The sequence below is a fragment of the Megalobrama amblycephala genome, linkage group LG3 (genome assembly GCF_018812025.1).
Source record: "Megalobrama amblycephala isolate DHTTF-2021 linkage group LG3, ASM1881202v1, whole genome shotgun sequence".
Taxonomy (NCBI): domain Eukaryota; kingdom Metazoa; phylum Chordata; class Actinopteri; order Cypriniformes; family Xenocyprididae; genus Megalobrama; species Megalobrama amblycephala.
In genome coordinates, this window is record NC_063046.1 from 57,989,200 (window position 1) to 58,006,131 (window position 16,932).

A 16,932-nucleotide genomic window follows, 5' to 3' on the forward strand; every position below is an offset into this window, starting at 1 on the left:
ACCCGTACTGAACTGTGAAAGTTTTCACAGATCAAAATAGTGATATTAGTGACCCTGGGAAGGGTCAGCTGACCCGTACTGAACTGTGAAAGTTTTCACAGATCAGAATAGCAAAGTTAGTGACCCAGGGATGGGTCAGCTGACCCGTACTGAACTGTGAAAGTTTTCACAGATCAAAATAGTGATATTAGTGACCCTGGGAAGGGTCAGCTGACTAAAACTCAACTGTGAAAGTTTTCACAGATCAGAATAGCGATATTAGTGACCCTGGGAAGGGTCAGCTGACCCGTACTGAACTGTGAAAGTTTTCACAGATCAAAATAGTGATATTAGTGACCCTGGGAAGGGTCAGCTGACCCGTACTGAACTGTGAAAGTTTTCACAGATCAGAATAGCAAAGTTAGTGACCCAGGGAAGGGTCAGCTGACCAAAACTCAACTGTGAAAGTTTTCACAGATCAGAATAGCGATATTAGTGACCCTGGGAAGGGTCAGCTGACCCGTACTGAACTGTGAAAGTTTTCACAGATCAAAATAGTGATATTAGTGACCCTGGGAAGGGTCAGCTGACCCGTACTGAACTGTGAAAGTTTTCACAGATCAGAATAGCAAAGTTAGTGACCCTGGGAAGGGTCAGCTGACCAAAACTCAACTGTGAAAGTTTTCACAGACCAAAATAGTGATATTAGTGACGTTTTATATATATAAACACCTATACCTATATATATAAAGGTCATTTATATATATATATAAAGTCATTTATACATATATATATATATACTTATATACCATATTATACAAAAAAAAAAAAAAAAACGGGGGGCAGAGCAAAGAGAAACACGGCCATGAGATAAAATGCTATTGTGAAAGTTTTCACAAATCGAGCTCGACCTAATACAATGTTCTTTTATTCCAGCAGTCTGTGTGTTTATTGGTAATAGATGATAAACATGAAGAACGCCTTTCTTTCACATTCCTTACTGGCGGACTTACCAAGGGGTTTACGGACAAGAGCTTTGCTGTGAAAAAATTCACAGATCAAGCTGGTGAAGATGACACCGGTTTCATTCCTCTAAGTGTCCAACATTTGGAGCTATATCCATTATAAAATTAAGAGTCGCTACGAAAAAAAAAACTGATTTCGGCCCAAAGGACAGCGTCACCTTAATTCACAAATCACGGAGAATTATCTATGTCTATGACAGCGCGCTGCGTATTTATAGCCAAAAGAAATCTGAATATCGAACCGCAAACTATCTTTACTGCGGTCTCTAACCGTTCATTCATAGGTGTAATTTTGGCGCCGCCTAGTGTTCAGAAAGCACAATTAATATTTGGGAACGTCCATTTCAGAAAATGTTTGCAAACAGCAATGACGTGTTTTGTGGGCGGAGCACAAAAACCTGGTGGCAGAAATGAGTGACAGTCCATGGAAGCCACGGAAAAAAAATAAAAAGTTAATATCTCACAATTCATATTTTTTTTCTCGTAATTCCGAGTTTAGCTAACGATTCTGAGGAGAAAGGCAAGATTTAAACTCGATATTCTGCCTTTTCCCCTCAGAATTGGCGAGTATATCCCGCAAGTTTTCCCCCTCAGAATTGTGATATCGAGATCTGGGTCGAGTTATAAAGTCCGAATTGAGGAAAACAAAAACAGAATTATAAAATGTTATAGGTTTAAATGTTGTGTATGTTAAATGTTATAGGTATAAATATGTAATGCTTTAACTTGGTCTAATGCATTATGCCCCGTATGAACTGCATATGTGACTATGTAGATCTACCAAATTCATGCTTTAAAGGGATAGTTCACCCAAAAATAAAATTCTGTCTTTAATTACCCTCATGTAGTTCCAACCCCGTAAGACTTTCATTCATCTTCGGAACACAAATGAAGATCTTTTTGATGAAATCTGAGCAATTTCTCTCCCTCCATTGACAGCTACGCAACTACCACTTTAACGCTTCAAAAAGTTCATAAAGAGATTGTAAAACTAATATTGAGTGGTTTAAGGGGAGACACTACAGGCAAAAACACTGTTTTTTCAGGCACCTGTCAATTTTGAGTTTTTTCAGACTGGTGGAAAGAAAACATCCAAAATACACTTTTAAGTGTATATTTTATAGCACTTTATCTATTTGCGTCTATAGATTTCAATTACAGTAAATATCTTTAAAGGCCGTTTTCTCTAAATGAGTTTTTTTCTCCTACTCTGTGTCAGAAATCTCAACTTCAGCAGAACTTATATACACCAAACTTTACAGTTTTATTCCTATCTATATTCTGAAGGTTTTTACAGAGGGATTTGTTGATATATAATTTGCCTGATTTTATACATTTTATTCCTAAAAAAAATGGTGAAAATATATATTTTTTTCTGGCTGTTGATAGTATTTTCTGATTTATGGAGTGATAAAAAGAGATATCCAAAATTCCCTCTGTAAAAACCTTTGAATTTAATATGTCCAAAAAATTAAATGAGAATTTTGAACCTAACGCCATCCAGTATTCAGATTTTTGTTCTAGAAATGTATGCAAATTAGCACATATTTAATTAGATAACGCCTCATTTGCATATTTAAACATAACATTTTAGAAAACTTGTAATACAAAAAATGTTTGCGATTTTTAATGTAATCAATCACCTGGGGTAGTATGGTGATATCTATTAGTTAATTTTTTTACCCTATTCACCTGGGGTGTCTCGCCGCCACGTCTGAAGAGACACGGTCGCTTTATATTATGAACAGATGGTATTCTGTAAAAATTAATCTTTTCATGCATTCAAAGGCACAATTTTTCTGATTCCATGGATCCCTCTCTCTTCTTCATTTCCCCCAATTTAAAAAATAAATATTGAAGACTACCAAAAACAGACAAACAAGACAAACACTTACTTCAAAAGTTTTATGAAAATACCAATGTGAGGAAAATTGATACAAAATTTTATCAATGGTAACATATTACAAAAAGTATAAAAAAGAAAGTGCACGAAAACTTCTTTACAGCATTAATTGTACAGACAGCTTTGAATAAATAGCATAAGTTAAAAAAAAAATGACAAATTAACGTAATGAAATGATCAGCTAAATCTCTGGTAAGGCACATTGACTGAGAATGTGCCACATTAATATTCAAAAACATTTTTCCCTGAAATTTATCGACATCTTGTATTCGCTCTCACGCATTTTAAGAGCGAGAGCGTTAAGTCAACATTAATGTTGACAACGTATTGCTGGTGAATAAAAACAAACATTCATTCAAATACACTGAAATACAACCGAAAACCACCAAACCAAATTCTTAAACTCTACAATCTTGCTAAACTTCAGAGCCAAAACCAAATTTTTTTTTTTTTTTTTTAACCACAAAAAGAGGCTTTTGTGTCACATCAACATTTTTGATTAATCCAAATGGCAACAATTAAAACAAACAAACAAACAAAAGGCTGCAGTCAATACATCAAGGCTGAAAGACTGTACAATTTCATCTTTGATTACCTTTAGTGTACAATATTGAGACATGGAAAAACGTGGTTAAAAACAGTGTAAAGCCTGGTCGGATATTCATCAGTAATATCTCTTACTTTCTGTATTATAACACTCTCATACAACAATAACAAACACACAAACATCACCAACAGTCATAAAACTGATCATGCCTACAAGTACATTATGCATGCTTTCATATGCCATTGTGTAAATGATAACCGTTTAAATACTCTGAGATAATGTATTTTTGCATCTTGGTTTTAAAGATTTACAAACCCGTAACCGTATTTTAAATATCGAGAAACATCTTTATGCCAAACCAGAAAAAAAAAGAAAGAAAAAAAAAAGATTTTACAAGCATGTGTCCATATTACAGATCAAAAGCTGAGGTGAATTCACATTGTGAATATTGTGCCCAAAGAAATCTTCTCAGTAAATGCATGTGTGTGATTTAACAGAGCAGAAGACCGCAAGGTAAAACATTGTATTTGCTTAAAAGTACAGATATAGCACTTTACATTATTCATCTGTAACCCGTGAAACTAAATGCCAAATAGAAGTCTTTTGGTGCACTGGTATGGAAAATAAGATTATATTTACAAAACACTGGTAACTCCAAAAAAAATTTACAGTAATAAAAAAAAAAAGGATTACATTAAATTTCCTAACTCAGACCTATAAATATGTCCTAATGCCCAAATTTTTCTCCTTTTCTGTTATATAAAAAAAAAGGTACAAAACTTACATTTTACAAAAGAGTCATAAAAAAATAATTCAAAAGCAATGGGAAAACTCAACTCATACACAGTTATCTAACAAAGGGAAGATATCAGAGTCTACCACTGGAGACAAAGCTATGAGGGCCTCAACGAGACAGTTTGAAGGGTACGATAGTTGGATCACCATGCCTCCTTCAGGTCCTCTGGAAGAGGGGAAGGAAGTGTTTGAGAGATCTGAGAGTCCGGGGAGGATGCCAGAGCTGGGCGCTTCTTGTTACAGCAGGGCTTGAAGAGACGAGGATCGATGATCACCTCACCGAAACGCCCCTTGTAGACAATCCCACAGCACACCTTTTGCCTGAAACACAAGGATGGCGTTATTCACGGCTCGACCGCTAGGATGTCAACAGGCATTGGTAAACCGGAGGAGAAGAATACCTCTTCCAGTAGGACAGGTCGAGAAAGGAGAACCCAGACGGGTTAGGACGCCTCTGTTTGGTCTCAATGTCTGAGCCGTCATCGGATTGATTACTGTGGCTGGGAGACTGAGAGGGAGACATGCTGGATGTGGTGCTGTGGGCATCTGAATCTGTGAAGACATGACAGCAAACATATTAACATTTCAAGGAGAAATTCTCAATAAAAATGTCCCACTCGCACTTGTCCATATACCGGCAGTGAATAGCGACCAGCATCAAGATTTTTTCCCCGTACGTTTTTTGCTAAATTATAGGCATTTTACGAGTTGCCAAATTTGTATGAACTCGTACGAATGACCTACCCCTAATTCCACCCCTAAACCTACAAATCGTATGAATTCGTACAAGTGAGGTTGTACGAATTCATACAATTTAGCCACCTCGTAAAATTGGTCGTGAGATAGCGTTTAGAAAATTATGCCTTTGTCGAGTATCCTTGTAAGCACAGTGTTAAATATTTAAAATATACTATCTTTATGTTGTTTCTACATTAATTTGGAGATTAAATGTGAATTACAATATAATAATATATTAAAAGCTCTTTAACCCCTTAACTGTCACCCCCATTTTTGTGCATAAACGTGAAAACGCACTATCCAAAATTAAATTGTTGCAATTCAAGAATGCTTCAGGATAGATTCAGATTGTTGCTGAAGTGAAGGCATTTAAAAAAAAATGAAATTATGAAAAAGTTATAGAAGTTTACATTTACTGTAAATCAAATGTACTGTACTAAAAGTTTATTTAATATAAAATATATTTTAAGAAATATTTTTTTACTCTAAGATTTATATAAAACCAAAGCCATATGTCTAACCAAGTTGTGTTCCAAATTTGAAGTTGATATCACAAAAATTGAAGTTCCCATGAGATTTTGTTTATGCAATGTACCAAAAATAGCCACCAGGTGTCACCTACATGCCATTGAAATTGATGCATTCTCCTGTAACAAATTAATACATTTCTGTCCAAATATCACTTCTATCACAAAACAGATGCCAATTATGTAAGCTTGAGATTCAGACCTTTCCGACGATATGCGTCAAGACTAGATAAGTTGACTAGAAAGTAGTTAAAGTAAATTTTGTAATATGAAACATGACAACGCCCACTAGGGGGAGGAGCCCTAAAAGGATTTAAAGTACCGTTTCCATGGAAACGCATTGTCCAATTTCAAAACAGTTCACAGAATGAATGCTGAGTTATTTAAGCTTTCGAATGATAACTTATTTTAATTTATGATGATTAATGTGTGACATGAAAAAAGGCATTAAATATAAAAACGGCGGCAAGTGACAGTTAAGGGATTAATGTTAGGTGCAATTAATCACAGAAAAATTATTCGCTTTTTTTTTTTTTTAAATAATTGATTGACCCCATGTGTCAAGTGGTTCCAGAGGTATTCGATAGTGTTTGGTGAAAAACCAACCAAAATTTAATGTAGTTTTTAATGAAAATCCTGAATTTGGCCGTTGATCTTCTGTGCTCAACTGCGCAATTGTAAGACTCTGTTAGCGCCGCAGTTCACTCCGTCTCGCCCAGAAAAAGCACACAAACTGTGAGAAATCAAGATACATAAACATGCAAAAATGGAAAATAACACCTAGAAATCCCCAAAAAGTATCCGTGTACACCGAGTTGAATATCTCTGATGACAGTAACAGTTGACTGATGTGAACGCAACTTCTTGTTACGACAAACAAATATATTCACCAATATATATTAGAAAAAAGTACAAGGATTTTATTTCATGTTGCGTTTTTATTAATCTTCATTTCTCACAACTTCTGTGTCTTTTCTGGGCGGGTCGGAGTGAACTGCGGCACTAATAGTGTCTCACGAACGCTCACGTTGTGCACAGAACATCAACGGCCAAACTTTTTACAGCATTAGAAACAACACCAGACTGAGTAAATGACCTTTTTTCATTTTAGGGTAAACTATCCCTTTAAAAAAATTAAAAAACTAAAAAAAAACTAATGAAGATCCACCCCTAAACATAACTCACTGGGGCATAAGCAAATTGCATGAAAACATACAAACAAGATCATACAAATTAGCCATCAATTCACCAAAACGCAAAATTATGAAAATTACTGTGTTGGCAATAAAACATTAAACTGCACATGCAATGTTTAAAAAACAAAACAAAAACAAAACTGTTTTGCAAAAGTGCGACTCACTTTGTCTTTTGAATTTATGAAGCCTTTTCAGTTTACTTTTTTTCTTTCCATCACTATTTTTGACTTTCTTGGGTTTGGTCAGCTTGAATCCAGGTCCTGCCCTCGCATCCACCACCTTGGGAGGGAAACAAAATTATTCTCAAAATGTCTGGAATGAAAGGGATGATTCCAGTGAAAACAAGAAAACAGTCCCTTACATGGTTCCAGTTCTTCTTTGATCCGTGTGGTAATTTCTTCCAGCGTTTTACCAGAAGCACACAAGCGTTGCAGATGTCTCCAACCCGATCCTCTGACAGACTATGAAACATATTGCAATATGAATGACAGAACTGATTTTTAAACACATCAATATATGACTGGAATTTTATTACCCATTATCACAAAAACAAATCCTAATGAAATTTCTCTTTTTTTAACCTTCTAAAGGTTAGACCCCAAACAACGTTTGCTAAAATAAAAAAATATTTTTTTTTTTGTCCAAATGACATGAAACTTTGTACAGTTGTTAACACTTTCTAGATAGTGAAATACAAATTTAAAAAAAAAATAAATTGGAGTGAGATCTTGTTTTTATGTTAGTGTAGAAAAAAAAAAAAAATAAAAAAGTCACACTCAGGGTCTTTGGGGTCTCCAGAGACCCCAGGCAACAAAATGTAATTTTGTAACAAAATAATTGTTTTTTTTTAAAAAAAACAAATGTAATTTTACTCTGTTTATTAATGTTTTTATTTCATATTTGTGCAGTTTTTGAAGGATTTTTCCTATATTTTAAAATTTATATAAATAAATAAAATATTTAGTTGAGTAGGTTTTTAATACAAAAACAGCTTTTTATGTAAAATTCACTTTATAAAAGGCCCAGATTTCTAACTTTCATTCATGGGGATAACATGGATAATTTGACATGGTTTAGTGTAAGATTTTTGTCCATCTTTTGAAAAATGCAGTTTTGAAAGCAAAAAATTATCACTTTTACCAGTAGATGCTGCAGAGCTCCACTATTTGCTGTTTGACTGACTGAAAGACATCTTTTCCCAAGTATTTTTCAGTTGGATTTATAGCTACATATTATGAAATCACAATTATGACAATAAAATTACTTTGTCAAAGTTTAGCATTTTTTTTGTACTGAAAAAAAAAAAAAAGTTTTTCAAAAATGTTGATTTTGAGGATGAATTTTGTCAATCTTCTAAGTAACATCATAATGTAACAATATTGGAAAAACAGATTTTTCATTACAAAAAATACTAAACTTTGACAAAAAGTAGCTTTTATTATTGTAATTATGATTTCATAATATGTAGATATAAATCCAACTGAAAAAAAAAAAAAACTTGTGAAAAGATGTCTTTCAGTCAGTCACATAGAAAATAGTGGAGCTCTGCAGAATTTACTGGTAAAAGTGATAATTTACTTTTAAAACTGCATTTTCCAAAAAAAAAGGTCATGTCAAATTATCCATGTTATCCCCATGAATAAAAGATAGAAATGTGAGTCTTTTATAAAGTGAATTTTACATAAAAAGCTGTTTTTGTATAAAAAATATATTTATATAAATTTAAAAAATATGATAAATCCTCCAAAAACTGCACAAATGTCGAGTAAAAACATTAATAAACAGTAAAATTACATTTATTTATTTAAAAAAAAAAAAAAAATTGTTGTTACAAAGCTTTAAGCTCCCAAATTAAAAATGAAAGCTATCCAGTATGATATCATTTAATTCCAAGAGGATTTTCGGTTTATCCAATTAGGATCAAAAATTGTGATTGAAATTCCATTGGATTTTTTTGGGATGCAAGCAGAGATAAACACTTACCCGAAGCAGAGTCTGAAGTTTTCCTCATATCTGCTGCTGTCAGTGAACCGAGAACTCGACGACTTGGTTTTGCAAATACAGCAACCCTCGTTACTGCGGTAAATCTTGGATTTATGGAAGCCGAACATCTTCACGGGCTCTAGAAATGAATGGAGAGCGTCATTAACACAAAGGTCTCCTGCGCAGTTTGCGCGGGGCACTGGAGGGGCGGTCACAGGGATTCAGCTCTTGAACTTGACCATAAGTTACGCAAAAAACGCAGAATCACAAGCGGTGCGTCTGGAATGAAAGAAGCGTGTTTGCTTTGAATCCGTCTCGTCTGCTGCAATGACCTACTTTTGATTTATGACAAAAGCCTTTCTCTGCAGACACCTTTAACACTCGCACGAGAGAAATAAACAACAGCAGCATGTGTGCACTGAAATATGCCATTTGGAAAATCCTAGAAAGAATAATAATGGAGTTTATACCTAACTGGGAACCTATTTTAAACAGGAATCCACTAAGAAATCAAGTCTGGACAACCCGAAATTCCCATTTTATTCCCATTTAGTTGCATTCGCTCCAAATAATAATAATAATAATTCCTTTGGGAATTTTGACAAGGTGTGACGCTGGTGAAACAGGCGGAGTTGTAAAATCGAAAGTACAATTAAATGGGCGCCTGTTCTCGGGTTTTGCGAGAAAACACACTTAAAACACCTGGAATAAAAATATTAACATCTTAAACGACGTATATTCATAATATAACTATATGAAAACGCTTGAAAAAACACATCAAACATGATACGACTCGTTCACAAAGACTACACACATTACAAAATAATTATTGTGTCTAACATGACATATTTATATTTTCATTAGTTCGTTCGCACCATATTTGCATCCATGGAAACCAAAAGAAGAAAGCTAACGCACACGGAGATGTGTCGTAAATTAACATTTACACGCGTTTCCTAAATCAATGTTTATGAAGTTGTTTCTAAACAACACACGGATGATATTAAAGTTAAAATACGGTTTGAATGCAATCGTTTATCTAAACTTTCACACAGTGAGAGAGCGCCAAAACGCGCGTCCCATTAACAATAACAGCTAGCCCGTTAGCACGCGACCATGCCACGCTCCACATCCACGCGCGCAAAGCCCCATTGTTGATGTAAATAACCGCGCTGTAAACGCACTAACATTACACAAACACCGCGTAACGCACTCCGACACTATCAGTACACACGGTTGAAACGAAATGCTACATTCGTGTAGTTAGTTCGCAACAATAACAAAGGACTTACCGTCAGAAACTTTGAATTCCGTCCGTTTTACTCGTCTGTACTGCGCATGCCTTACTACGGCCACACACAGAAACACAGATGAATGGTGGGGGCGGGGCCTGCGTACAAACATTGAGTAAAGGGGTTTGTCGGAGGAAGACCATATAAGGAGCATAGACGCCAAGTTTAAACACTAACTCAACCAATCACTGCGCTCCCCTTCTTGGCCATTTAAGAATGTTGCATCCGGGGAAGTACGCAAACGTTCCGCACGTATTGTTCTTGTTCTGACTTGAATGCGTGTGAATGGAGTCGATTCCCAGATAATGCGTGAAATACGGGACTGTTTGTATCGTATATTATATGATATTAGGTTATTCGACACGCTGAAATATAATGTTCTCTATAATGTGGTTTTATTATGTCTTTCAGCAGTTTGCAAGGCTTTAATCCTAAACACATATAACAGCATTATAGAACAAGTATACATTTTTTAGTCTTAAAATGGGTCCATAATATCCAAGGTGAAAAAATACTATAGTGTTTTTGAACCATACTATAGTAAATTGTAGTATACTGTATATTTTATAGTATTTACACTTTGTAATGAATGCTACAGAATTCTGTAGTATTAACTATTGTGAACTGTTATAAATACTGTAGTGTACTTTAGTTTTTACTACAGTAAACTGTAGTGCATATTGTAGTATAATATTCCCTATAGTTGCAGAAAACTTAGTACAATATTGGGTAATTTGTTTATATTACTATAGTTGTTCTATTATCACAGCAACTATAGAATTACCACAATAAATTAATTCAAGTACTTATAGTACTTCAAAAACACTATATTTACTATAAATTACTATAATATTTTTTTCACCTGGTATGTCCATTAATTTCTTATTTTTTTTTAATATCATTCATCAAGTTTATTTTAAATATATATTTTTAGTGCATTTCGTTAAAGTTGAAGTTCATGACCATATATATATTTTAAATTGCTTAAAAAGAAAGTAGATATTATGTATTATATATAAAGTTCAATAATGAGAGATCTATATTTTTTAGTTTTTTTTTTTTACATTTTTAACTACCTTTTTAGTACTACAAAATTTTTTAATGTAGTCTCTCAGTTAATATGGTTATTAAATGGTTAGTTCACCCAAAAATGAAAATAATGTAATTTATTACTCACCTTCATGTAAATCTCAAGAACCATAAAGGTACTGAAAACATATTTAAACGGTTCATGTGAGTTCAGTGGTTCAATATTAATATTATAAAGCGACGAGAATAATTTTTGTGCGCCAAAAAAACAACAAAATAACGACTTTTCAACAATATCTATATGGGCCGATTTCAAAACACTGCTTCAGAGCTTTACGAATCGAATCAGTGATTCGGATCTCCTATCAAACTGCTGAAATCACGTGACTTTGGTGCTCAGAATCACTGATTCGATCCGTAAAGCTCTGAAGCAGTGTTTTGAAATCCATCACTTTATGGATCTTGAGATTCTCAATCAGAGGCCTCACTGAGCCATCAGATTTCATCAAAAATATCTTAATTTGTGTTCTGAAGATGAACGAAGGTCTTACGGGTGTGGAACGACATGAAGGTGATTAATTAATGACATTATTTTCATTTTTGGGTGAACTAACCATTTAAACAATAAGGGTATTAAAGTCTGATACATAATTATAATAGAAAAACAGCTTAAACTGGTCAAATGACATGGAAATATTTCATTTAAAATACTCATCGATTGTACAGCAAAGATATACATTTTAATCAAATCAAATCTTGCTGAAAGTCGCTCGCATCATTTTAAAAACGGACAGAAGCATCATAACCATATTGAATTGTCACCTTTAATACATTTTATACACTGTACACAGTTGTTCAATATTTAACACTACATTACACTGCTTTGTCTATAAATGTATCAAGAGATAAAACACAAGAAAAGAAGAAAAAAAAAAACCTCCCAGAATGCTCATGCCAGCTGTGTTTGAAGAGGAACCAGAACAGTCACCATGAAATTGGCACATGAATATCAGCCTTTAATGTGCTTCTCCCAGGAATATCCTACAAATGATGCTACACGCTAAAAACAGGTGAATATTTTATCAATATTCAATAAAATCTTGGAGCTGTAAATATTGCATAGCAGAAACAGAGGGGCTGCTGGGGTTTAACTAGGGACACAAACACAGCATCTGTGCCGCAATTTAATTCTACTTTAAATATGGCATTAGAGTCGGCCACGGTCGAGACCTGAGGGCTGAAGAGATGGGGAGCGTTACGGTACTTTGAAAGGATGAAACGTTAATGCTATCCTTAATCTCTCTCATAAAATATGTTAGGACGTCACTTTAAGGAGTCGTATCTATTATTTTAGGGGATCATAATGAGCTTAAGGAGACAGTTCACACTTTTCCTGCATGGAACGCAAATGGAGATATTTAGATGAAAGTCCAAGCTGCTCTTTTCCCATTTAATGAACACTGTGGTCACCATTCACTTTCATTGTATGGGGAAGAAAGAAAGTGCGTTTGGAATGACATGAGGGCGAGTAAATGATGACTAATTGTTTGGAATAATTAAGATTTTTAAATGTTTTTGAATCAAGTCTCTTCTGTTTACCAAGGCTGCATTTATTTGATCAGAAATACAGAAAAAAATAGTAATATTGTGAAATATTATTGCAATCTAAGATAACTGTTTTCTTAATATTTAAAAAAAAAAAAAAAAAGTAATTTATTCCTGTGATGCAAAGCTGAATTTTCAGCATCGTTACTGCTGTCTTCAGTGTCACATGATCCTTCAGAAATCTTTCTAATATGATGATTTGCTGCTCAATTTTCATCATATCACTGATGTTGGAAACTGTTTTTGCTGTTTAATATCTTTAATCTTAATTATCATGGTTTCCACAAACACATTAAGCAGAAAAAACTGTTTTCAACATATGGCAAAGATCATGTGACACTGAAAACTGGAGTAATGATGCTGAAAATTCAGCTTTGCATCACAGGAATAAATTATATTTTAAAATGAATATTAAAATAGAACACATTTATTTTAAACTGTAATAATATTTCACAATATTACTGTTTTTGCAGTATTTCTAATCAAATAAATGTGAGCAGAAGAGAAATCTTTAAAAAACATTTGAAAATAATTTGACCGGTAGTGTAATTTTGGGGGTGGACTGTCCCTTTAAACTGATTTGCATTTGGAGGGAAATCACACAAGCCCCTGGCACTGTTACAAAAAAAATGTTTCCATTTTTCTTATCTTTCCTTTCTTTTCTTTTCTTTTTTTTTTTTTTTTTAAGTAAAAATATGAATTCCCCACAAGTTGTACTTATAAAGCATACTTCTACATTATTTGCTTCAAACTCTGCATTGTGACAGTATGGATTAGATTAGAGCACAGAGCAAGCAACCCGACACATATCAAAATAACACTGTTCTTCTCTGAAAATATAATAACAGTTTTTCTTACACGTTTCCCTTTTAAATATAGCCATTGTCAGCAGTCCACAACAACAACAAAAAATATTGAGCTTTCAATAAAACGGTATAGCACGGGGTTGGGAGTTTTCACCTTTCCGGAAAAGTATGGATCAAAATAGAGGACATATTTGAATGTCAGTTGATAAAAATTATGACACGCTTGAAAAGGCTCATTGCACTTAATATATGGCAAACATGACAGTAGCTTTAACGTAAGCCAGGTTAAGTCCTTTTGTTCAAGTCTCTCCGTGTAAAAAAAAAAAGTTAGTCCATGGTCCCCGCTGATCTGTTAGTTGTATATTCAGGCGGCGTTAGATCCCGATCCCTTTGACGAGAGAGGCCTCCAGAGTGATATTGAATTCCTGCAGAGTCTGTAACACTCGAATCAGAGAGTTCACCAGAGAATGGTCCTTTAAGAGCGCCGTGTCCTCGTACATCTGTGCTGTGATTGGACACTCGGCAAGGAGCGCGATCCAGTGGTGCAGCAGGTGATCTCTGCAAGCAGAAAGACAACATGGGTGCAGTGTTCATTTTGACAGCAAATTTTGATTTAGTTTTAGTCATAGTCTTTTGACTAATTTAGCTCAATTGTAATGCATTAAGTAAGCATTTCTCTAACAATACACAGATCCAATACACTGATATCTGATATATAATGTTCATTTAAGATAACCAGCTGTACTTTACTTGCCAAAATGGATGGTTTTTGACCGTTTAAGTGCAAAAAGACATGAAAGAGAGCTCAATTCAGTACTTGTCAGGGATTGACACACTTATCATTGAGGTTTGTTAAAAAAAAAAAAAAAAAATTATTAGATTAGATTTTTAGTTTTTCTGCTTTCATTGTAATTTTAGTTAAAAAAATTTGTAATTTTTTGTGTTTGAGTCTCTTAGTTTTTGCTTTTAAATGTCATTATAGTTTTTTATTTTTTATTTCAGTTAACGTTTATTTCAAGTAATGAAGTTTTTTATGGTTTTAGGTTTAACTATAATAATCCTTATACTTGTAAAATATATAGAATAATGTGTCAAATAATGTTCTTAGTCTTTCCTTCCTGTGACAGAAGATACAGTAGTTTACTATGAATTAAATAGAAATTAATTAAATTAAATAGTTTGTTGTGTAAACAAAATAACAATAATGACCAGGAAAAAATAATAATTATAAACCATCCCGAAATACACTGTGACTCTTATTCTGAAATGTCTGCGGTCTGCACTGTAGCAGGCTGCTCATTTAAAGGATTAGTCCACTTTCAAATAAAAAAAAAAATAAGAAGAACAATCCTGGAATGTTTTCATCAAAAACCTTAAATTTCTTTTCGACTGAAGAAAGGAGGATATGAACATCTTCGATCACAGGTGGGTGAGTAAATTATCAGAAAATTTTCATTCAGAAGTGAACTAATCCTTTAAATTCAGATGAGGGAGATTAAATATGCATTCTTACAACCGTTTAAAACATATTACCATATAAACATTGTGTAGTAAACATTGTCATAATTCATCAACATTAGCTTATAAGCAATTGCTTGGCATTAATTTGCGCTATTCATTGATCGATTCATCTGATGTGCTGCTGCGCGAGCCTGTAGAGGGCGCAACAGCTCCGCGTTTCCTGCGGTTAGATCAGCACGTTACACTTCAAATGTGCGCATCTTCCACACAGCAGTCCTGACTGGATATCTTCCCAAATCGTCCCTCTCTTTCATTTTCGTCTCGTTTTTATTCGTTGATGAAAATAAGAGTGGATTTTAGTCATAGTTTTAGTCATTCAAAACGCATTTTTATTTAGTCATCGTCTCGTTTTCGTCTGTGAAAAAATGTCGTTGACGAAAATTATGGTGTAAATTATTCGTCAACGAACTTAACATTGACGATACCAGAATTTCCCCCTAGCATTTTGAGCGCTGTTGAGTGGATTCTTAAACACCTCTGATTGGCCGTTGTGTTCACACACTCAACAGATACGTCTGTGATTGGCTACAATGATCAACGCTTCCAAAACAATAGTTATGAACTTGTAATGGAGCATAATATGGGCACACATTAAAATTCTAAATTCAGAAATACTTATTAAAAAATTCAATGACCAACCTGGCCCCGAGACACACGAGCATCTGAAACTTTCCGTCTTTGCCGATGTTTCTGGGTGTGCTGTTGATGGCGCGCATGAAATGGCAGAAATGACGCACTCTCATCTGCCAGTTCTCGTCCTGGGTCATCTGACTCTGTTCCGCACTCTCGAAGTAAACCTGTGATTTTTCTGTGGTAATACAGAATATAAACAGGAGGATTTAGGATAATTTGCAACATTCTGAGGTATCATTCATGTTCCCAGTAGGATTTAATGTTATAACCGTCTGACGCACTTCCTCAGTGTACTTTGATTAAATCTGACTGGCTGTTTATTAGAAACCTCCAGGAGTAAGAGCTTTCATCATTATTCCAGTCTTCAGTGTCACATGATCCTTCAGAAATCATTCTAATATGCTGATTTGCTGCTCAAGAAACATTTATGATTATTATAATCAATGTTGAAAAAAGCTGCTTAACATTTTTGTGGAAACCATGATATACTTTTTTAGGATTCTTTGATGAATAGAAAAGTTCACAAGAACAGCATTTATTTGAAAGTAATTCTTTGTAATATTATTCATATCTGTACTGTCACTTTTGATCAATTTAATGCATTTTTGCAGAATAATTTATTTATTTAAAAAAAAAACATTTAACTACATATAAGCAAAACAAACTGCAATTGATCCCTTTACATGTCAGACAAGCTGCTCTTCCTGTCTAAGTGGGCGGCTCTTGACCAAACTATGCAGTAAATACAGAGTATACAGTATGAAAAACACCTAATGATGTCTAATAATACAAAAAAACTAACACTAAAAACACTAAAACACTAAAAAACTAACACTAAGTATGAGAAATTAACAAACACTACTAATAAATATAGCTGCGAGCAGCAATTTTCGGCGTTCAAGCGCTTTAAGGTCTTCAAGCACATGCGTAAAAAGGTATAATGTTTTAATTAGCAAGCCTGTAACCATCTCGATCATAGATGGAAAAGACCATTTACAGCAAATACAGACAAATTACTATAGGAAATATATGGTATATAGAGCTTTTTTAATTGCATGATATACAATCCTTTACGCACTTGAAAAATGTCAAGGCGCCCCCCGGTGGCCGATTTCTAAGGCCGTGAGTCAAATAGGCCCAATGAGTTTCGTTCCAATCGGCCTCCGTTAACCTTGTCTGAAAGCTGCTCAAATTAATTGGCCGATGGTGGACATGTTTTTTGAGATACACCAATGTCCTTGTCGACAGTCGTGGCCCTTCGGACGAAGACACTGCATGCCAGTTTTCAAGTCGATAGGATTAATGGTGAAGTAGTTATAGCCATTTTCACCTTTTCACGCGACCACAGAATGA

General features: G+C 34.3%; 2 protein-coding genes across 5 annotated transcripts in view; both read right to left on the reverse strand.

The window, feature by feature from the left end:
• Positions 1 to 3,776: 3,776 nt before the first annotated feature.
• On the reverse strand, positions 3,777 to 10,135 carry sinhcafl (SIN3-HDAC complex associated factor, like). The gene is made up of 6 exons (XM_048186207.1): positions 9,986 to 10,135; positions 8,694 to 8,832; positions 7,072 to 7,171; positions 6,875 to 6,989; positions 4,651 to 4,801; positions 3,777 to 4,570 (listed from the first exon to the last, which is right to left on the reverse strand). The coding sequence occupies exons 1-6, from the start codon at positions 10,095 to 10,097 to the stop codon at positions 4,393 to 4,395; spliced, it is 795 nt and encodes a 264-aa protein (XP_048042164.1). The 5' UTR covers positions 10,098 to 10,135; the 3' UTR covers positions 3,777 to 4,392.
• Positions 10,136 to 13,358: 3,223 nt separating this feature from the next.
• Positions 13,359 to 16,932, reverse strand: part of dennd5a (DENN/MADD domain containing 5A) — a 67,406-nt gene continuing 63,832 nt past the window's right edge. For all 4 annotated transcript variants that reach the window (XM_048186209.1, XM_048186208.1, XM_048186211.1 and 1 more), the window contains 2 exons: positions 15,586 to 15,754; positions 13,359 to 13,983 (listed from right to left, as the gene is read on the reverse strand). In XM_048186209.1, the coding sequence (XP_048042166.1) occupies positions 13,800 to 13,983; positions 15,586 to 15,754 (353 nt within the window). In that variant the 3' untranslated portion in view covers positions 13,359 to 13,799. The remainder of the gene's footprint in view (positions 13,984 to 15,585; positions 15,755 to 16,932) is intronic.